Source organism: Pieris rapae, chromosome 16 (assembly GCF_905147795.1).
Source record: "Pieris rapae chromosome 16, ilPieRapa1.1, whole genome shotgun sequence".
Lineage (NCBI taxonomy): Eukaryota > Metazoa > Arthropoda > Insecta > Lepidoptera > Pieridae > Pieris > Pieris rapae.
Window position 1 is genome coordinate 485,959 of NC_059524.1, and position 23,992 is coordinate 509,950.

The window sequence follows — 23,992 nt, forward strand, 5'->3', positions numbered from 1 at the left end:
ATTCTTATTAAATGGTTTAACCGAATCCAGAATTAAATTCTATCAAAAATAATTGAACGTATTTAGAATGTAATTAATGCTTTAAAAAAGTTGTTAACGGTTCAATATCGAGATTTAATAAGAGAATAAATTCCACTATCATTGTATTTTTACCCATTGCCCAAGAAACCTTAGCAATGCGTCTACGCAGGCTTTTCGTTCCCGTGACCTTAATGCAACTATTCCGTTCTCCATACGTTATGACCTGCATTTGTCTCCCTCTAACTAAGATGTGACCTTATATTTTCATCTCACCTCACGCATCTTAAGTTACACCGTTACTTTTACCCGTGCAAAAGGCGCTATCTGCAATAAAATTAAGAGAAACTGACAGGTAATATCTATCTCTTTCTGGAATACAAGTACAATTTTCACGTGTAAAAGAGATGCCTATATCAAAACAGTCTGAACCGGTAGTGCAAGTTTTTGACAGTTTTAAAACAGTCGTGTCTTGGCAAGATTAAAGATGTGTTGTTATAGCTATTATTTTTATTAACGCGATAAATATATTAAAAATGTGTTACAAGTGATATTACTAATATAGTGTTTATGTTTTGGATTTTTTTTAAATACCGTTAATATACAAAATAAAAGGTAAGTCTTACTTTATTAGTCATCAAGGATCTTTCGTAATTTCAAATGAAAAATGTGGTTCTGACATAATATATAAAGCTTTAAACGGAACTTATTGCATTAAATTATACGAATCTTTTTTACGTTATTGGCCAGACATTTTATCATAACATTGTCTTCTATAATATATTTTGGACAATTAACTATTTCGTATAAGTGAGAATACCAGTAAACACGAAAATATTTTTGTTTAGTTGTAGGTCATAAATCATAACTCACACAATATTTTATAAAATGGGGGGAATTAGGCAGTCAATCACTATGAAGAAATCAGAAGCGTTCTTCCAGACTTTACTATAAAACTTATCAAACATTTTGGAAATTATAATCCCTGTAGTTTCTGTTAATGGGTATATAATCCGTATCAAGAAGAATTCGGAAAAAAATTCTTCTGTGTCCAGTGTACCTGATATCTAAAGGGTACTAGTCCTTAAAATCAACTTTATATAGACCTGACCTTATTAGAGTAAAACAGTACTTCTATTTTTTAGACGCATATCTCATTATTAGGCATTTTTTATCAGAAACACGATCCAACAATTGCTAAATCAGTATTCAAAGTTATGTAGAAATAAGTCACGTAACACGATTACAAAAACTATTGTTTATCATTTTGTATGATAACTTATAGCGTCTAATTAGGTTCTCACGGCACTTCCCACAGTGCATTGACTTGTATCGGTTGAACCCTACTTCCTAAGATTCATAAGTTTTTTATCGTTTCCGATATATTTTTTCGAATCTCAATCGCTATATAACGCGAGAATCTATAAGTTATAATTCTATTAAATCGACTTCTAAACGCCCTAATTTTATTAGAAAATTATTTCCGTATTTAGTAATTACCCTTAGTTCTTGGCTTGAATTGGTATTACGATAATTGCGAACAACATGGGACATTTACGGACGAATTCTCAGGGTATGTAAGACCCTAAAATCTAAATGAATTACTCTGCTACGTATAGATACGTATTGACAGCTATAAATATGCATATTATAAAAGACGATTAGACAATATACAAAGTCAAAACAGATTACATATACGAAACACTTAGACAAGAAAAATAGTAAAGATGGACGTAGAGCAGGCGGAAAAAAGACTCAAATAGGTATAACAATCTCTTGGGGCGTGTGATTCAAGTACTCAGGCGCCAATTAAAGATTTAAGTTGGCGCCTAGTAGATAGTACTGGTGAAGCCAGAGCTGGTGCTTTCCTCGCTCAACGAATAAGTTTCGCAATGAAGCGAGGAAATAACAGCCTTAATTTGTAATTATTTTAATTAAAATTACGTAGGTTAAGAAAATTATAAATACTGTAAGTATTTAATTACTTATGTTTAGTTTGAATAAACGATATTTATCATTATTTCCTATATATAAATGAGTAAAGGTTAAACATATATATTACCTAATACCTATATAATAACGTTTCAACGGTTTATAAGCAATTTTATTTTCACTGTTGTGTTAATATTATTATAATTATACTTTCTCAAAAAACAGCAATAAAATTTCAAGTGCGTTTCGCTGTAATTAGACACCAGCCTCGATTAGATAATTAATTAAAACTTTACGTTTTCAAGTTCATTATTTAGATAATTAATTATTAGTACAAGGCTATTTATTAATTAATGAGTATCTGAGTCACAGTAAAGTGCTTTTTAATATTTTGTCCCTTTTTGCTTACATAGGTTTTAATTGATTCGCTTTGTTCTATTATTATGTTGTTTTACATAAGACATAATTAGACAAAACTAACTTGCGCTCACCTTATATAATATTATTATATTTACTCAAAGTGGTAATTGCCTGGAAGAGATGCCGTTTTATTTCATTATTTACTTTATTTCTGTATGCAACGAAGTCTTATTAAATAAATATTTATTTTCATAATAAAAACTTTAAATAAGCAATTTTATCATTTAAATTGTGACGCGCAAAGAGACGCTGTTTCATTGAATTGCTAATTGATCAGTCTGCGAATGCAAAATAATTGTTTCGTCGGGATTCTATACTAGGATCTTCGGATCATTTTGTACCTAAAAAACCATTAGCGCCACAATCTTTTTAGGTCTGGAACTCACATTTAAGTATCTGTTTCATGATGATATTATGTCAATCTAATAGGCAAGTTGGTGATCATCCTCCTTTGCACCCAGTGGCGTAGCGTGCCTTGTCGGGGCCCCGTATAAAATTTTTTTTGGAGGCCCTTAGGTATATGGAGGTAAAGATTTTTCACAAAAGAAAACAAATATTGTGAGAAGTAATATTTATTTATCACATAATTTACCCATTTTACAAATAAAAATCCAATTTTAAATATTCACTCTCCTTGCCTTCTTATCGGCAAACTGATTTATTAAATCATTTATGGCTGATGATGATTTTAGTTTTTCTAAAGTTTCTGCCTCTATGGACAATAGAGAGATGTCTGACAGCCATTCTTGTCCCATCGAAGTTCTTAAGTAATTTTTTATTAGTTTTAATTTTGAAAAACTTCTTTCTGCCGTTGCGTTGTAACTGGAAGGGCCAAGAATAAAAAGCATGCTGTGATTACCTCGGGAAAACTGGATGCAAGACTATTGAATTTTACTAGCAATAATTCAATGAGTTCTTTAATGGAATAATTTTTTTAATTTCAGAATTTAAGCATGTTTTTAGAGCCTTTAATTGGTCACAAAGATTAAGTGAGATGTCTTTACTGTATTTAGCAGACCTAAATAGTTCCTAACGTTAGTACCAAGCAAACTAATAATTTCGTTTTGAATCGTAGGGCTTAAATAATTTATTTCACCTTTCGGTTTTAGAAAAAGTTATTTTAAAGTTGCATCATAGTTAGATAGCAGACGTGAAATTGCCATAAAATTGCCAGAATCAGAATCATGCCCCCTCAAAGCTAGATTACAAGATACTAAAGTAATTATAACATTAAATATACGATGCAGTACATCTCTCCAGAATGTAATTTTACTACCGATTTCACTTTTCAATAGAATATCGATGGTATTTCCTTGCAACCAATTATTATAAGAGAGTTAGCCACGCTTAAGGCGGGAAAAAAAGGGATTGCTTTATAGAATTTTGTCATTTGTAAAATAAAATAAATTAGAAAGTTTTTATTCTTTTTCCTTACACACTTTGGCCGTGGCCGTATCAATTATACGGGGCCCCCGGGCCACGGGGGCCCGGCAAATACGGCGGTAGCTACGCCCCTGTTTGCACCTGACACACCGCCGTCGAGTTTCCATACGACGTTTCCCTTCTACGTTCGAGTGAGTGTTAAATGCACACATAGAAAGTCCATTGGTGCACAACCGCGGATCGAACCTACGATCTCAGGGATGACAGACGCACGCAGATGTCAATAAGCCCACACCGCTCATGTAACTAAAGAAAATACTCGTTTTCCAGATGGCGGAAATAATTTTCCAAAGACGAAAACCAGCAACACTATTCAGTGAGCCGGCGCCTCTACTAATACTATTACTATTAAGTGTTCTCTGTGGGGCACAGGTTGTTAATCGTGCCCCACATTTCGTGCCCCAGACGGGGGACATGTCACAGTTTAGTATAGCCGAAGACACCGCTGTTGGGACTCCGGTATATCAGCTAAAAGGTATATTGTATTTAAGAATGGACAAATAATTATACGGAAAATAATAACATTGTTCAAATCATTTCCTAATAATACGCTTATGCGTAATCCTTTTCCAGGTATTGATCCAGAGAATAGCCAACTACGGTATTCCATTTCTGGACAATACTTTAGCGTGGATCCAGTAACTGGGGTGGTCACGTTGGCCAGGAGACTGGATAGAGAGGAGCAGGCGTCCCTCGAAGTTATTATTAGTATAACAGGTAAACCTATATCAGTCTTATTTATTTATGAGTTATCTTACAGCTACTCATATGCATATTATAATATAAATCACTTGGACAATATAAACAGATTTGCCAACAAAACACCAAACAGAAAACATGAAGTATATAAGATTGTTATCTCTCATTCTTTTTTTTTCTCTGATAATTGTTGTTTTGCATGATTCTGTGTATGTATTTTGTTAATAATAATTTAATCAATTAAATGACAACTAAATATTTTAAAGAAATTGTTACTCCTGGGGCATTTCAAATGAAGCTGTCAGCAAAAAAGAGGTCGTAGGTTTGTTTATATTTGGGTTACTCAAGTGGGTATGAAGGCAAATAACTTTTTCTATAATGGTTATTTTCAACCATCCTACTATGAAACTTCTAGTATACTTTTAGCAAATTATAATAAAAAACAGCTCAAACTTTTTTAAAAAAACTCGTTTTAAATTTTTCTTCCGGAGGCCAAACTTTTTTATTCAAAATTTATTTTCTAATTAAAAAGGCAAAAGAAACTATATTAGTCTGTATATATCCCCGATAAACCCGTCTGGATAATTCTGAAACTACAAAGCAAAAATTCGGAAGGACCGCTCATAATCAAGACCCGTTCTCGGTAAACAGAATTCATATTAGCATTTGTAATTTTTTTCACAGACGAAGGTGTTTCCGATACAGAACCTAACACCGTATCACTGCGCCGCGTTATACCTGTTCGAGATGTCAACGACAATCCTCCAGTCTTCCATAACAGACCATACATCGTCAATATTAGTGAGGCTACCAGTGTAGGAAATGAAATCGAGGTAGGAATTGACAGAATAATCTCTCTCTCTCTCTCCCTAAAATATCGCTTTACGTCAAAACATTTAAATTTTTTACATTTACATTTACTTATATAATACGATCGTAATCGTAAGATCCCTATCATCCAAAATAAGACAATTAGATCAGAACAATGCATTGAAAAAAATAAAATAATACAGATATATACTACCTATATATACCACTAAAAAGAAAAAAATAACTTAATTCTTTACATAAATGTATATACATAACATAATATGAGTATTTATCTTTACCCAATAAATACTCATATTATGAAATGTAGCCAATTTATGTTTGGATTCATTAATAAAGCTGCAATACTAATAATAATATTGAGGTATCACTTTATATACTATTAACTGTTTGGATAAAATCATAATTTAATTTAATTTGTAAAAAAAATCGAATATTTGTGATACGAGTCTTTTTATTACTAACCAATAAGGAAAAGTATTAAACAATTCAAAAGTTTCCTATACTGTTACAGGTATCTCCAAAAATATTGGTGACTGATTTGGATGAAGATGAAAACGCCAAGATCCGTGTGACTTGCTCTATTAAGGAGAGAGGAAGTGATTTCGAAGCCTGCTCGACTTTTCGTATCGTTACTGATATGGTAAAATTATTTCTTTATAATTATTGTACGAGCCAAGGCTCACTGAGGCTTTTGTAGTTTTATGTACCCTCTTCAACAGCATTTTATAAAGCCTTTCATATTTAAAGCACCGCGTTGACCCAGGAACCGTACATATATAATTTGTTATATTTTAGTATATAATCATAATATCGATTCGGTTAGGATTTATTGATCATTGATAAAACGCCCTGAAGATTAAAGTTTTTTTTTAATTTAATAAAATGTCATACATACTATATAAATAAATATGGCTCACTTCTTTTAGAACATTAACAATGTAATTATTTAAATTGTATGTTCCTTGCAACTTTCTTAATCCCGACAATCAGCATCTAAGTTATAAACATTTTCCTAATATGAATATACTCGTATTTAATTTAAAGTTGAATTACCTTACTTAAAATATTATTCCTACTTACAAACAATGAAAAGGGCATATTAATTCTTAAAAGGACATTGCCAGGTCCATAGGATTATCACTTACGAGCATGTGAGCCACACGCGAGGTCATTTTCTATTATAAAAAATACTAAAAAGTTTTTTGCGAGTGTAACTTCAGTAAAGTGTTGGAAATGGAACATATTACAGATATCGCCCAATGAGTATCAAGTCCGAATTTTCGTTGCAAAAGCACTAGACTTCGAGAGTCGTTCAGCGTACGTCATAAGTTTAGAAGCCAAGGACCAATCGGCGCGACCCCTGCGGGCAACCGCCACTGTCTCTGTCGGCGTAAGAGATGTCCAAGATCAGCCTCCCATCTTTCTTAACGCACCCTACTCACCTACAGTGGCTGAAAATACTCCACCGGTAAGGTTTAATACTTTGAGACTTTTCGTAGCTGGCCATGCGTCATACTCGTGAACGGGTGCTAGTTGTGGTGACTGGTCGTATTTGAATTCGTGTATGCGGTGATATTAGTTGTTTATACTACGTATTTGCGTGTTGTTCTCACGAGTATGTAAGTGCGTGCTCCTATTTCACCATGCCTCCTGCTGATAGAGGACAAATCTTTGTTTTTAATTTATTTTATTATTTTTTATTACTCAAGATGTCATATGGAACATGGTGTAATGGTTGCAGCTCCTTACAAACGTTCTATAAAAGAAAAAACTTGGCGATTAAAGAGTGGCGGAGAGTTTATTGACAGTTCTTCTCTTCCGTTCTACGCCCTTTATTTGAGAACTGGCAGGAAATGTAAAATTAGAAGCATTCAATGTATATTTCTTTTATGACGTCCATAACTGTACATTGTGTTATCTACGTGAATAAACAATTTTTGATTTAATTTGATTCATTTCGAGGTTTTATTTTTATTTGTCTAAATTTATATAGTTTTCTAGCTGAGAACTATTAAAGACAAGTAGTTTTCATCTATAAAAGTATATAAATCTTCCAGAATTGAAAGCTATATTATGCAATTAACATTTAATTTTCAGGATACAAGCATATTGGAAATAATCGCTAAAGACGGCGACACGGCAAATCCACGCCCAGTATTATTGACCCTTGAGGGGGACTCGCAAATGTATTTCAAGTTGCTGCCAGAAAGACCCATTGGAAAAGCCACCCTGGTCACTACTGATAATCCTATTGATCGAGAAAGCGACGTTGTTGTACAAAATGGAGGAGTTTATACATTTAATATTAAGGTATGGCATTTTATTCTCTTTGGAATTCCAGAGCTGGTGCTTTCCTCGCTAAACGAATAAGAATCGCAATACTTCAATTCTTCTTCTCTCTCTCCGCAATACAATCCTTGGATCAAATTTTTAAAATATGTTTCAATTTTCTATTTATCAATTTTTTATTACTATTATTCTTTTTAAGTTTAACATATTGTAAATACTGTATATTTGTGTGTTACCTACACATAGACATATTCTTTATCGTATTCACCTGTGATATTCTTATAGTAATTGACTTTTTTAAAAGCCCAAAGGCGAAAAAGCTTTAAAAAAATAGCAACTGCCCAATTTAGAGCCGACTAAAACTAATTGAAATATATATAATTGTCTTCTTTATTTTTAGGCCACAGAACTCATTAATAACGAAGTGCCATCAGACTTCACAGTCATACCGATCACAGTTATAGTTACCGATGTCGACGACCATCTTCCAGAATTCAATAGAAAGCTCTTCGATATATCTATCCCGGAAAACATAGAAAACGGAAGTCCCATCCCCGGACTATCCATTTACGTCGAAGACGTAGATTTAGGCCAAAATAGCAAATATGATTTGAAACTTCGCAACGTCAAGAATTCCGAGGAAGTGTTCACGCTGAGCACCGACCGCGGAGAAGGCAGGACTCCGATAAGTGTCAAAGTCAAAGATGCTTCCAAGCTGGACTACGACGTCGAAGAAGAAGACAAGAGATTGTTCAGTTTCGATATCGTTGCGTCTCTTCACAATACGGAGCTGTCTTCGGCCAGAGTCAACGTGAAACTGTTGGACGTCAACGACAACTCCCCGGTTTTTGAAGAACAACAATACAAGTTGAATGTTCTAGAAAACGCTCCGGTCGGAACTAGAATTGGCGAAATTGAGGCGGCCGATAAAGATTATGGCATTTTTGGTGAAATAGAATACGCTTTGAGCGGGTTTGGATCGCATTATTTTAGGACTGACAAACATGAGGGTGGGATATACGTTGCGCGTGAGTTGGACTATGAATCGCAGAAGAGTTATAGTTTAACACTTTTTGCGAAGGATGGAGGCGGTAAAGGGTCGTCTACCAGTATTTTCATAGAAGTTTTGGATGTGAATGACAATGCGCCGGTGTTTGAGGCGGCGGAATACAGCCGCACAATACGCGACGGTGCCACCAGTTTTGAACCCCAACTAGTTATTCGAGTTAGTATTTTTTTAATATTTATTAGTTATTTATTACACAATTACGTACATTATACTTACAGACTGTACAGACAAATGCATTCCATAATAGCATCCAAAGAAATAAAACATTAACCATTCCAGGCCTCGGATATAGATGGTCCTACACAAGGTGGGGGTCGAATACGCTACTCTTTGGAGTCAGACAATAGTATCACGCACAAGGGACAGGTATTCAGCATCGATGAAGAGACAGGAGAATTGGAAATTGTGGATAAAGTGGAGACTATGGACACGCCCCGGGGACAGTATGAGTTGCTCGTCAGGGCTACGGATTACGGTAAATTAACTTTTTAATATTTAGTATTGGTTTCTGTTCTGATATTTAATTAATTTTTTTTTTTTAATATTTCAGGAATCCCACCTCTGTTCAACGAAACTCGCGTATACGTACGAGTGGGCGTTCCCGGCAACCAACGTCCTACATTCAAAGGAAACTATCATCACTACAAGTACACCGTCAACCAAAGGAACGATATAAACGAAGATTTCACCTTCGACCTGAACCCCATGAATTATAAGGCCAATATACGCGAAGACGCAAAGCCGGGAGATAACGTGACCGCGGTGGTGGCCAACGATCCAGATGGATTGGACGATTTGTTAACTTATCATATTTTATCAGGGTCAAAGGATAATTTTGTCATTAATGAAAAGTAAGTTAAGTCTTTTTAACCAAACATTGTAACGTTTAATACCTACTGTATACAGTTTCACGCATTTACCAAGAAGAGTTCAGAGGAGTTGTCATAATCAATACCTAAAGGTGAGTTTCATCACCACCACTGTGAACCAGCTGTTCACTGAAATATTTCCGAACTAATTTGAATTAGGGTTTTACAAGAAAAGAGTGTACTAATTCATAAAAGGCCGGCATCGCACTCACCTACCAATGTGAGTATGATGTATCATCATATTACACTCACGTCATCATGAGCCTCCAGTCCGATTGCCTCCTTTTACATAATAACATATAACGCGGCGAGTTATAAGAAATCGCGTTGTAGAAGTATCTCGTAAACCCGTTTTCTTGAAAAATTCAAAAACTAGGAACACAAGTTTAATAAAGTTATGTAGTTATTTGTAACAACAGAATTGAAGTTACAAAGGTACCCAAAAATAAATGACAAATGGACAAATTTCACCCTAGATAAATATGTTGAGAAATCTCCACGGTATATGGGGCTTTCTGTATAAATATTTCTGTAAGTTTATATTTTATTTATTTTAAATAAAATATTTTTCAGAACTGGAGTTATAACCGTGTCAAACGACGCAAACTTGGACCGCGATTTAAACGCTGACCGATACGAAATCATCGTATCGGCGGTGGACAGCGGACGTCCAGCTCCGGAGACGGCCACCACTACCGTCTTCGTTCACATCACCGACGTCAACAATAAAGCTCCCATCTTCAACACGACGCAAACCACAACGTACATATCGGAAACATTGCCGGTCAACACCTCCGTAACTCGAATCACCGCTTACGACACGGACGTAACCGCAAAGCTGAAGTACTCGATACGGGAACCGGTGAAGGCCTTCTCTAAAGCCGGAGTTCAGCTGAAACCCAACTCCAACTACGACTACAAAACCATCTTCCGCATCGACGAGGACTCCGGCGAAATATTCGTCAACGGAAACCTGGATTACGGTCAGGCCTCCATCGTCATTCTGACAATCAAAGTGGCCGACATAAACGCCGAGCTGAATAAGGAACAATTTGCCACAATTGAGCACACGATTTATATCCAGCCGTATGCGGACGACAATCCTAAATTTATAAATCCCGGTTGGAGTAACTCGAATCCCCTCATTCATCACAGAATAAAGGAAGAACAACCGATAGGAAGCACCGTATTGGTTCTGATGGCGGAAGATCCTCTGACCGACTCCAAAGTGACCAATTTTAAAGTGGTCGATACAGAAACTGGGCTACTTCAAGTGGATCCTTTCAGTGGGCAAGTGGTTCTGACGAGGCATTTGGACTACGAGGAGTTGAAGAGCCCCAATTTGACTCTGACCGTGCAAGCGGCTAGTAGTGACGGAAGCAAGTACAGTACGGCTAAAGTCGTAATAGAAGTGATTAACGTGAATGATAATGCCCCAGTTTTTGAAAAAGAGGTAGGTACATTCCGTTAATTCTTATATTTACTTATAAGTAAATAATATAGATATATATAATATAAGTTAGCAGATCGATGACGAAGGATGACGGTGATGAAAAAAAATCGATTAAAGTTAATTTAATTAAAAATAGCCAGTACCACTTTTCAATAGGCAAGCAATTATAGGCATATTTGTTTATAAAAAATATTTAATAAAAAATACGTCTCATCTGGTTATCAGATCGTTGAAGGACGACCTCCCGACCATAGGCAAAACGTAATTAAAGATTTAGACTTTGTCAAAATTAATTTCGATTGATTGTTTCAGTTGTACAAAGTGAGCGTATTGGAATCAATTAAGCATCCAGAACAAGTGACCACGGTCAAAGCTGAGGATAGAGATGCCGTGTTGTCTGATGCGGATAAAGAAAGCGGATATTCCGATGTCAGATATGCTCTGAAGGGGGAAAATACGGAATTGTTCGTTATTAATAATGTCGGAGTCGTACAGGTAAGACTTTTATATCAGCTCTAGCCGTTCAAAATATGGCCAAAGAAGAATGACAATTATTCAGATACTTTACTGTAACATATCATGTTAAGTTTTGTAAGTTTTTGTGAGAAATAAATAAATATTTTATTATTATTAAGCCTTTGTTCCAAAAATGTGTATTTATAATTCTCCGTACTTAAGCGCAGTAATCAAAAATGTAGTAAAAATCTAAAATTGGACTTTTTCTTGTGAAATTCAAGATATTTGTAAGATGTACTGTAGAAAAACCATTATATTTGTTTTGGTGTACTTTAGTAAATCAATTCCTAACTAATTCGACTTAGCATCTTTCTTTGAGCATTGGTTATGTACGAATTTTACTAGTTTTAGTAACAGTAATAGTATTTATGAATTGAGTGAGGATTTGTTTCTTTTGCGTTATTTACACTTTTGATGGTATTTCACCCGCTTCATGAGTCAACAAAACATATAAAGAGGTTTATTTGTATAATTTTATTTATTATACAGACAGAGATTCTAGACGTTCTAGATCCATAATGACTTTTCCGATAATGGAATATTTTTACCGGATGCGGTGCAAGTCTTTTAAACGCGTTCTTGGTACACTTTTTTATTGAAGAACCCTAAGTAGAATTGGCTCGGAAATACTTTAGTGGCCAGTTGATTCCACGTGGTGGTGATACGGATGGAATTTCGCATTCTGCCTCGACATCCGATGAAGAATCTCATGTGGTGGTATTACTCCGAATAACTCCTCTGAACACATTTCAGGTGGCACCGAACAAGTCACTAGATCGTGAGCGCCAATCCGTCCTTCGGCTAGAGATAGAAGCTTTCGATTGTCCAGTTGGAGGATCGGAGCGACTCAAATCTACCGCAGTCATACTGCTGGATGTGCTCGATGTCGACGACAACTCTCCAGCGTTTGAAAAGGCCGTTTACACCGGTAAATAACAACTTAGTTCGCAAGTCAAGAGCGTAGAGCGGGCAAAAAGAACTAGCACCACCGCTCTTTTTAATCGCCAAGTTTTGAGTCATACAAATTATTTACACTAGTTTAAATATTTATGGCTAATCGCATATCCCAATCCCATACATTAGTTTGGTACAGTTTAAAGTTTTCAGCAGATTATATTGCGGTAATGCAAAAAAACAGGAATTTGATTTTTTTACTATGTTTCAGCGGTCGTTCCGGAAAATGTCCCGATCGGCATAAGTGTTGTAAAACTACTTGCACTGGACCCTGACGAAGGGCTCGGAGGAGAAATAAAGTGTGACTTCCTGGATGAAGGAGAAGCCAATGGTTAGTTCTTTTTAACATTAAATATTTGGATATATCTAGCATATTAAAACACCCAAATACATATATAAAAATGCTAAAAAATCTTCAGGTTTCCAATCTCTTTTAAAAGCTAAGGTGAAGTATTAAAGAAGACTTTAACTAACAAAGGCCTTAACAATAATAACTTATTAAGTAAATAGTGACACATACAAAATCACACTAACACAAACATATACGTACGCATATACTACTATTTTTAAGTATAACTAGGATAGGCTACATAAATAAAATATATCTTTTTAGGTTTATTCACGATAGACCCTACTACTGGTGAGGTAAAAACTCGCAAGGAGCTGACCGGCAGAGGTCGAACGGACCCCTACAGGTTGTTAGTAGGGGCAACAGATGGCGGAGGTCACAATGGGGATGCGTCTTTGGCGATTTATATTGGAGATGTAAGCGCTAATGATGGCGTACCGCGATTCATTCGACCAGCGGAAGGAGAGAACTTGTATATCAGTGAAGTAAGTTTCAAAGATGTCTCTGGACGAATTGATACGACTTTGAACCACCTTTATTTCACTTGAGCATGAACTTCGTATCACCTGCTTGTGTAAAAACTTAATAACTTTTTTTAACAAACAACAAAAGTTAGACTAAAGCTATGAAACAAGTTTCTAAAGGTTATGATATATGATTATTTCTCAAAAGACAAAAAACATCAAACATTTCCCTAACTGTTGTGGTCTCATGTCAAAATACTAAAAACGTAGTATTTTTCTGATCCAGGGTCAGTTTATCTACCACAACAAACACATTACACACTTAAAATGTAACTTTTATTTTTTTCTTTCTATACTTTTTTGTCATTTTGCTTATTCAATTTTTTTTGTTTCTGTGTGTGTTTCGTTAGTAATAAATGTTATCTGTCTGTCTGTCCCACCAATTTTATATTAAACTATTATATTGCAACTATTGCTTTTGTATATTTCTTTATTTATTGTTTATGTATCCCTTTTAAAACTTTCTCGAACTTTCACAAATATTTCAGAATCATAATTAGCTAAATTGGTCCAGCTTTTCTCGAGTTATAGCGAGATAAACTAACAGCTATTTCTTTATATATAGATAAGAAGCGAAAGATGCCGTTTTGCCGGATTTTTTCTTAACAATAACCAAAAGTTATATAATACAATAATTACAGTATATCGACATATAATGTGTTTTAAATATACCCTAAAGATCGGTCTTTCAAATTACTTCAGAATGCCACAATTGGGTCTGTGGTGTACCAAGTGGTGGCGAGTGACCCCGATGATCCCACGCAGCCTTCTGGACAGCTCACGTACCACATTCAGAAGACCGGTGATGATGCTGCAGTAGTCACTATTGGTAAGAAACGAAAGAGCTGGAGGCACAATATATCTATAATCTTAATTCAATTTTGAAATATCCCTTTAACTTTAAAAACAGTACATTTTCCAAATTCCGTCAGCAAAAACCAATTTAGGAGTTCTGGCAACTCTCTTGCGAATTCTTTGCGATTATAACAGATTAAAGAGTAGTTATCTGGAGCTGAATATATCTTTAGTGGGCTGATAAATTAAAAAAAAAAGCATTATTAAGTAACTATCTCATACGTAATCAAAGGAAAAGGTATTTTTCCAAACTTCTCATTTATTTTAGACAATGGAGCTTGTGACACATACCGACAGCGGTATGTGTCGCTATGTGTGTATAAATAAATAAACTTTTTAAGTATATTCGATTTGACATATTGGCGCTTATTGTAATCGTTACTAGAAATAAAAATATAGCGACTAAGCCTAGGAAACCAACAACAGCACAGTTGCTCCCATCTAGGTGTTTACGTAGGCCTTGATCCTCAGAGAACACTTAGTAAATTCTGCTCCTCGTATGTTAGGGTGTCACAGTGTCTCCAAGCAGCGTGTGTAGCTTCATCTAGAATTCGCAAGTTTAGTATTGACTCCTTGCTATTCTATCTACGAACCAAGTATAGGCTGTCCAAAAAAGGGTTCTTGCTCATATTCAATTACCAAATACAACAAACCGGATACACTAAAATGAAAAATTGTCAAAATACACTTAAAATAGTTGTTATAGGTAAAATAATGAACACTTATGAACGCTAAATATTCTTATTTTTTCATTTTCTGTCTGTCTTCTATCAAATTAGACAGAAGATAAATTGATACAGGATCGTACTATTGAAATGTACTAGAATATGTCTTAAATATTCTGAACATTTTTATTGACTTTTGAAATCTAGACAATATTCAAGACTATATATTTTTATTTACATACTTCTATTTCTATTTTCAGATTCAGAAACAGGTGTATTAACAACTCGCCAATCGCTGGATCGCGAGCGGAAAGCCGCGTACACGTTGGTGCTCGTCGCCTCGGACCTTGGTGCGCCTGCGCAGCAGAGCACTCGCATCGTCACACTTCATGTCACCGACGTGGACGATCACAAGCCACACTTTGCGAGGAATCTAGTAAGACGAAAGACTTCTGCTGTTTGACTTGAGATGATGATTTTTCTCTTAATAATCCTACGTATATATTATTTAAGGTATATACTTACCCATATCAGAGTTTGACTTAGGTTTCATATATGAAATAGAAAGTTTTACCTTAAAAACAAATTGTGATTTGCTAAAAGACGATATAGTTTTAAGTTAAAGTCTAACTCCTAGTACTCTTGACGAAACGACAAACATTAGCTTTTGCCTTATAGGTTATTCCATTTGCAGGACGATCCACCTTTACTGATGACGATAAAAGAGGAGGTGCCGATCGGAACCGTCATCGGAAAGATTAAAGCTGTCGATGAAGACATAGGAGATAACGCGCTCATCGATTATCGAATAACAGGTATATTAAACTTTCTTTTTTCCTTTGAAAAATTTTATAATAAAACATACTCCAAGTCATTTATTTAATGGTGTTGGTGATATTTGTTCCTGATATAACCAGGCTTCAAAGGTTCCAGATTTCGTTCTTCGTGATTTATTTGTTCTAGTGGACATGTAGATGTTACACTGATACATAACATGAAGAGAAAAAAATACATTGATCTATTAACTATAAAAACTAAAGGAAAATTTATTTCAAAGTTTGAGCGGAGCAACCATGAATGTCCAGACCTAGTTTTTTTATCAGAATTCTCAATTTGGACATGTATGGCCTCAGATTCTCTGCTTCTGTTTCATGATCATTTTTCATCTAATAGGCAAGTTTTCTTATCATGTTTTCTTTCATTGTTCGAGCGAATGTTTAATGCGCATAGATAATGAAAGTCCGTTGGTGCACAACTGGGAATCGAACCTCAGGCATGAGAGTCGCACGACGTCGACGACTCAATTATCAATTATTTATTAATTCCATATAATATTATCTTTAATTCTTATATTTATATTTCAAATGTATTTTTAATCAAACTTTATTAACTCTCGTAACCACAAAAACTGTATTTCGCGTATTTGTGCGTGCACGTAAACCTGTGAGTAGTGCGTACATATTCTTAACTTTTGATATATTATTTTGGAATCGTTAAAACATTATTTTGAAAATAGTAGTTATATCATCTACGTTTTTCAGCGGGAAATGAACTAGACTACGTGAAGTTAGAGAGAACTAACAACAGTGAGGCGCTCGTGATGGCCGGAGCCAGACTCGACAGAGAGACCTTATCGCGCATTCTCATCACTATCAAATGTTTCAAACTGGGTTCTAAACCTAGGTTTACTAGATCCTATAACAGATTGGTAAGTATTAAGACTTCAGTTAGACTTTTGTACCAAATCATCTCATTTGAAAGATTGTTGATCATCATGGCTGTTTTAATTTTGGATGCCGGGAATCTGAATTGTTGTGTTAACAATCAATTTATTCAATCTTAGTCAATTGTTTAGTTAAACAATTAACCAAGATTGTTCAATCAACACATAGTCTGCGACTGTTCTCCAACCTGCTACTTTACTTTGTATGATTAGTTGAAGTAGCTCGTATTTTTTTGGTGTTACGAAAAACTAATCCTGGTAAAACTAAAAGGATTTAGATAAAATTTTAAATTACACCCGGAAATGTTTTTCCTTTACACAAACAATGAAATTTCATAAATATTCCTGTAATTAAAGCAAATATTAATTTATTAACAATAATATTATGGTGGTACAATTTAAATTTCGCATATTCAAGCAAATGGTTCTTACATAATTAAAAAGTAGAACTTTACTAAAATCATATCATCACAGTCAATTTATTATTGTATCACTCCAGTATTAAAATATCTAAATAATCTAATGAATATAAATTATAATGTTTCAAATAATTAATTAATTTTAATATATCCTTCGTCACTACTACTCTCTTGGCATCGGGATACTGGGCGTTTCTTTATATTTGGTAGGAAAGGCTAAGGTAGCCTCTAAGAAGCTTGGTGTGCTGAAGCAAGGCGAGACGGTTCGCTCCAGGCCACTTGCCTGACACTCTATTATTCTTGCAAAATCGATTATTGATAATAATATCTTGATTTTTGTAGGATCCATCAGAAGTTCAAGTGGCAATAAAGGTTCTGGACGTAGACGATCACCTGCCTCAGTTCGAGACCACGAACATGACTATCGGCGTCCGGCTCAACGTGGCCATAGACACGACGATCGCCATCGTGAAGGCCATAGACAAGGACCCCGACGCTCTGCCCATAGATTACAGCGTCGTGAACGTGAGATTCGAATCACCGATCAAGTCAAAATCGCTGGATAACATTACAGACGTAATTGTTATCAACAATAGTTCAGGAGAGATGCGGATCATGAAGAATTTGTTGCATTATGCTGATGGTATATTTAAGTAAGTAATAATAATAATATAGAAAATATATGACATATATAATGTATATATATATACAGCAGCTGATTGGAATAGGCTTCCCCGGAAAGTGGTATTAGTGTTCTTTGAAGTCTTTTAAAACAGGTTAGATAATTTTCCCCAAATCTGCAAAAACGCGCGCATCAGCTTATTAAGCTGATATACTCTGATTTTTTATTCCGTAGAATTCTGACATAAATCGTAAATCGTAAATCTTGCTACTAAAAAACGTTCTCCACCGAAAAAGGAAAAAACTTGACCCAAAAAGTGACCTAATACAAAAATAACAAATATTTCAATATCACATACATTCACTATCAATTAAAATGTATTTAAATTGAAAAATGTGCCCGGCCAAAAAGGCGTACCAACTCTGACATGTCAAAAAATGATAGCTGTCAGAATTCTACAGAATTAAAAATCAGAATACACTGTGTTTCTCTACATTCCCTTTAAGGTCAGCAACACGCGCTAGTCCCTTGCATTGTAACTGTCCATGATTAATACATTCAAAGTCCTCCTGTGTCATAAAAATCTGTATCTCATTTTAACCATATCTCTCTTTCAGATTGACAGTTCGAGCAAATAATTCTAACGACACCGACCGGTTCAGCGAACTTCATGTGGAGGTGAGTTATTTTTAGAATTTTTCGAGCTTCGATTTGATTTTGGTTGGTTATTAGGCCACAGGCTGTACCAGAGACTGAAGCTGGATTATTTATTTGAATACGCTCCGTGTAAGCGTCTGCTCCAATTTCAGCATGCCTTCTGCTGATAGAGGATCTTTGCAACAACCTGAGACAAATCTTTGTTTTTAATTTATATTATTATTAATTACTTAAGATGTCTTGTAGAACAATGGTTGCAGCTCCTCACAAACGTTGTGTATAACAAAAAAGTTTGCGATTAAAAAGAGAGGCGGAGCGTTAAATAGGCAAGTTGATCAAACTTTTGTGACGGACACAAGCCGTCGACTTTTGGGTGTTTGTTAGCTCGCGATATTTTCTTTTATCGTACGAACCAGTGTTCAACGCACGTATACAAGTAAATTGGTACGACCTTATAGCCTAACGGAGATACTATAGAACGAGACGATTGTTTTTACGTATGTTTATTCGCAGGTGGTGGTTGTCCGTGAGAGAGATTTGTTGAGACTAGTGTTGCCAGCCGGACGCGCTCGTCTCGCAGCTCTGAAGCAAAACATATCCGAGGTCCTGGAACAGAAACAGCTGAAGATACAAATACATGACGCTACGCACGACGCCTTCTATGATAATTTGGGGTGAGACAAATCTAATACTGTTTACAATTATTTACATATTAATAATATGGAACAAACGTCCTGGTGGACAGAAAAACTGTGTCCAGTTTGTGTTTCCACCACACCAACTTCTACTATTTAAGATTATTTATACAATAAATAAATAAAATAAATAATGTACTGCGATGCTTATTCGTTGAGGAAAGCATAAATGGCTTGTCCTGGATACTCGTACATTCATGTGTCTCAAGGAAATATGTTTATTGTTGCTATTGCTACAAGGATGTATATCGTGTGCACTCAATTTCCGCATTTAGACGCTCATGTGCATCATAAAATCGCCAGGTAAGACAGTGCTGACAAAAAAAAGTATTCTGTCTTTATTATACACCTCTACAGGTGTTTCTATTATTTTTTATGTATTTGTTAATTATGCGTTTCTTGTACTTTACCTTCAGTTGTTGTTTTTATTTTTCTGTAGGAATAGAAGAAATCACTTATTAGCGATTAGTCCGTTGCCTAATAACTTATGTAACCTGCTTTTATGTTCAGGCTTCAGCAATAAATATATTCTTCCAGACCCTGCTTCCAGTTCCGGAAAACGGATACAGGTGAAGCCTTAACACCGAAAGCCATGAAAGCAACGATTCGATCCTTAGGGGTTGAGTTTCAGCAGATTTTACAATCGCATGAGGTCCGAAATATCACCGAGTGTGGGGCCCCCCGCGCTCAACACTCGCACTCACAGAGGGCCCTACTAGCGGTAGCTGGCGTGTTGCCTTTAGCCGCTGTTGTTGCCATTGTAGTCCTGTGTTGTATGCATTCGAATGGTAAGTTTGAGACTGCTCAAGTATTATTAGACATTACCGGATACCGAATAACGAATATTCGGCCGTCCTTAAATCCGGATAGCCGAAGATCCGGCCAAACATTTATTACTAACAAAAGACACACACAGTAACACAGAAAATAACAATAATGAAATTAAAAAAAATATAAGAGAACAATATTATTAAAGAACAAGGTATCTTTTAAGTTTGACGTGTGTGTGTTGTGGTTGCAATTGGCCCTCGCTTATTATTACGCTGAGGAGCAGAGGGTTACACAGCTCTATACAGATAATGTGTTATAGACTTGTTAATAGTATAACTTTAAAAAGTAATATGTATATATTTCAGCGAAAAGTCGAATGCGCTCCGCATTACTTCTATCTCGTGAGCCTCCAACGGGGCCCCCAACGAACATTTCGGGCCCTACAAGGATATACGCCGAACCGCTTTATTCTACTTGAGTAATGTAATAAATGGACACAATTATTACGCTTATGTAAAATTAAAAATCCGTTTAAAGAACATTTACTTCAATGAAAGAGGCATTATTTTTTATAATGTATTAACAACGAAAATTTATTATTTTACTTTTCGTTGTTACTACTATTCTTGTATGTGTTGATAAGCTTGCTCTGTAACAACCGATCCGAGATTAAATACGAGAACAATATTTTTTAACACTGTCTCGTTAAAAAATGCGTGGTATGAAACTAAATATTGTAATCGAAGTTACAGGGTAACCCTGCTGATTGAGTTGTTTTTAATGAATCATTAAATATTTGCTTTTATACTAATCAGGTGACCTCATAAATCAAAATATATAGTCTTTATATTTATTTATAATATTATGGGAAAGGTTATCAAGTGTTTACAAATAGTGTGATAAAATGAAATACCGATGTGTGATAATTATATATCTGACTGAATATTGTATATGTTTTACATTGCAGTTGTGTTAATACTCAGGTCGTTCAATTAAAATATATGTTATTCATGTATTTACCTACATACAAATATATGAATTGTTTACAATGTAACCTATAGAGTAATAGATAAATAGAAAATTAAAAAAAAATTGTGGCCAATGTGATACAAAGCTGATGAAAGCAGCAGCTCTGTGGCCAACTTAAATTATTAACTAGCGCCTGTTCCAAAGCGAACAAAACCAAAGGACAAAAGAATTATATTTGAGCAGTTTGTTATTTTCCAGCCGCTTAGATAAATGGGAAATTAAAATAGTTTTAAAGAGTTTCATGAGTAAGCTTGAAAAGGTATTAATTACCAACACACAAATATACAAAAAATGCCATAATTCAATGTACACTGCCATAGAGACCTAACTCTTTAAAATTATTTTAATTTTCCATTTATCCAATCGACTAGAAACTAATAAACGGTTCAAAAAATCTTTCCTTCTTTGGTTTTGTTCACTTTGCTTGCCTTAGACCCAAAATGTCGACGGCGTGTGTCAGGCACAGGAGGCTGATCACCTACTTGCCTGTTAGATTATCCTGATACAGATACAGAAATCTGAGGCTCAGAACTAAAAAGGTTGTAACGCCACTGTTTTTTGTACATTTAATACAGTTTATTTTACTTTACGTAGCTTTAAAATTCTTCGGATTTAAACAAAATTTATGCTAAATTAAAATCTCTTAAAGTTGTATTAATTATGTCGTTCTAACAAGTATAATAATTTAGTATAAGTACATCAAATGATCTTGAAAATGTATAATTTACGTCTCTGCTTGCGAATATATGAAGAATGGAAGACCTCTGAACTTAATTATAGAAAAAAATGTGTAACCTATACAATCTCGACATTGGCTTATAAGCTAAAAATATAGTATATTAGTTTTTATATAGCGTACGTTACATTCTAAGTCATACATACAAATTATTTATTTCATACATTTTTGTAAATAAAATTTTATATTAATTCAGTTGTTTTAATCACCATACTGAAAAAATATCGATCAATTCTAGTTAATTCATTGATGTGTAAAATTCACCTCTGGCAATCTGTCAATTGCCGGCGGATATCACTTAATATCAGGTGAGGCCCGATCTCCTGTTATACAAAAAAAAAATTGTAAACTTAACTATAGATCAGTTATCCTATAGACATAATGCAGACGCATATTTGTATCTATTTCAATAATCAGGGTTGTACCCGATACATTGTGCATCAATACAAATCGTATACTTCCAAGTAAAACGCCTTGTTCAACCACGGGTTTGTGTATACAAATTAATTATTAAAATATATTCACAGCAATGAATTCTAAAGTAGAAACTAGGAGTTAAAACACTAGGCGGACCATGACCTCGAATTATGTATGATTATACTTAACGGTATAAAGGTCATTTCTAACAACTAACTATTTTGAAGTATATTTAATTTAAACTAGAACTAACTAGTCGGAAGGTAACAGGCATGAACACGCAAAAATCTCGGATATAAATCGTAATTAATAATACAGAAAAAATTAACTGGTTTATCTTGACATACACAAATAACGAGTTACGTCACATCAAAAATATAACAACAAATCACAATCTATGTTCCCCAGTATTTTCAATTCGACGGTCGCGTCTTCGCTTCGTGTAACTTAATTTAACAATTAAAGATATCTATCGTTAAGGTGATTAAATATGTTATATATAATTTTTTTAATAATAGTGGCTTTAATAGCTTTTGGTGTTTATAATAAACTTACTAACGCAGTGTGCACATCTAATAGACGATTGGAAGGCAAAACTGCCGTCATTACTGGAGGTACCTCTGGCCTAGGACTGGTCATAGCCAAAGATTTTGCCAAACGGGGCGCTAGGGTTATAGTCGCTTGCCCTTTTGAAGAAGAAGGCACAAATGCAAGACAAGAAATCATCAAGGAATCTGGTAATGAAAATGTTCTCTTTAAAAACCTTGATTTATCGTCCCTAAGCTCCGTTCGTGAATTCGCTAAGGAAATTCAGAAAACAGAAAATCGTTTGGACATTTTAGTGAACAATGCGGGAGTCGGAATACCTGGAGATTTTTTAACCAAAGATGGCCTCAATTTTATTATGCAAGTCAATTACTATGGCCACTTTCTACTCACACTACTTCTACTGCCCCTTCTGAAGAAAACTGGGATCGAATCGGATCCAGCGAGAATTGTCAATATGTCATCTCTCACTCATAGATATGCAAGTTCGGACGTCGACAATTATAACAGAGCCGGGTACTGGTTTACAATCAGAACATATAGTAATAGCAAACTATGTTTAGTCTTATTCTCGAAAGAGCTGACCAGAAGATTATCAGGTACGAACGTGGTTGTGAACTGTTCCGACCCGGGATTTGCTGCGACAAGAATATACAAAAGTTCGAGTGAATTTCTCGGCTTTTTAGCAATTACTTTGATTCTTCTGTTTGCTAACACAGCGTTTCAGGGAGCGCAGACAGCAATTTATCTAAGCGTAGATAAGGCAGTCAACGGCAGTGGAGAGTACTTTCAAAATTGTAAGAAAATTGCTGCAGCCGCGAAAGCAAACAATGAAACAAGCATTAGGAAATTATGGGATCAATCAATAAAACTCGTTCAACTGAGTGACGAAGAATTAAAGGATCTTAATTTATTGTAGATATAAACACCCCTGAGAGACACCTGTACTCAAAGTTATCCGTTATTATTTGGCGCCGTAATTTATTATGCATGTTAAAATAATATATATAAAATAATATCATAACTTACGAATTATAAGTAACATAAATTATTAAGGGTGCAATGGGCAACTTACTGCTCAATGTTTTGATGGAAAAACAAAATAAATGCTAAGTTTTAAGTGAAAGATTATAGTATGTTATGTTAAAAATAGGTGCATCACTACAAATTAACTTATTTTTAAATAACTTGGTATTTCTTAAAGTAAAATTATAATTATTATATGTTTAAAAATTTACTTTTTTAGGTTTACTTAGTGTTACTATTAAAATTGTATTTGTAATATTTTTCTGAAATATAGTTATTGTAGACAAATTTAAATAAATATATTTAAACCTTTCTTGCACTTCCACAAATTTTCCAATAACATAATTAAAGAAATCGGTCCAGTCATTCTTCAGTTTTCGCGAGACAAACGTTAGTAATTACTGTTAAGTAATTCTTTTATTATATAATGAAACTTCAAATAATTAGAAATACAGGTAACTCTGC

General features: G+C 34.8%; 2 protein-coding genes across 2 annotated transcripts; both read left to right on the top strand.

Moving 5' to 3' along the window:
• The first annotated feature begins 495 nt into the window (after nt 1-495).
• On the top strand, nt 496-21,727 carry LOC110991752 (cadherin-23). Its single transcript, XM_022257235.2, has 24 exons — nt 496-633; nt 4,084-4,288; nt 4,387-4,530; nt 5,197-5,345; nt 5,855-5,983; nt 6,593-6,811; nt 7,441-7,653; nt 8,033-8,857; nt 8,981-9,176; nt 9,252-9,552; nt 10,144-11,023; nt 11,336-11,518; nt 12,293-12,467; nt 12,705-12,824; nt 13,107-13,327; nt 14,069-14,195; nt 15,147-15,322; nt 15,581-15,701; nt 16,428-16,594; nt 17,371-17,681; nt 18,268-18,328; nt 18,821-18,981; nt 19,540-19,790; nt 20,139-21,727. Exons 2-24 carry the CDS (start codon nt 4,084-4,086, stop codon nt 20,249-20,251), a joined length of 5,448 nt encoding a protein of 1,815 aa, XP_022112927.2. The 5' UTR covers nt 496-633; the 3' UTR covers nt 20,252-21,727.
• Nucleotides 21,728-22,344: 617 nt separating this feature from the next.
• On the top strand, nt 22,345-23,705 carry LOC110991737 (retinol dehydrogenase 11). Its single transcript, XM_022257209.2, has one exon. It carries the CDS (start codon nt 22,446-22,448, stop codon nt 23,418-23,420), a length of 975 nt encoding a protein of 324 aa, XP_022112901.2. The 5' UTR covers nt 22,345-22,445; the 3' UTR covers nt 23,421-23,705.
• The last annotated feature ends 287 nt before the right edge of the window (nt 23,706-23,992 follow it).

Coding starts and splice junctions, on each gene's coding strand:
- LOC110991752 (XM_022257235.2), top strand. CDS start 4,084: ATGGCGGAAATAATTTTCCAAAGACGAAAACCAGCAACACTATTCAGT. Junction 11,519..12,292: donor ATAATGTCGGAGTCGTACAG/GTAAGACTTTTA, acceptor AACACATTTCAG/GTGGCACCGAACAAGTCACT. Junction 14,196..15,146: donor TGCTGCAGTAGTCACTATTG/GTAAGAAACGAA, acceptor TTCTATTTTCAG/ATTCAGAAACAGGTGTATTA.
- LOC110991737 (XM_022257209.2), top strand. CDS start 22,446: ATGTTATATATAATTTTTTTAATAATAGTGGCTTTAATAGCTTTTGGT.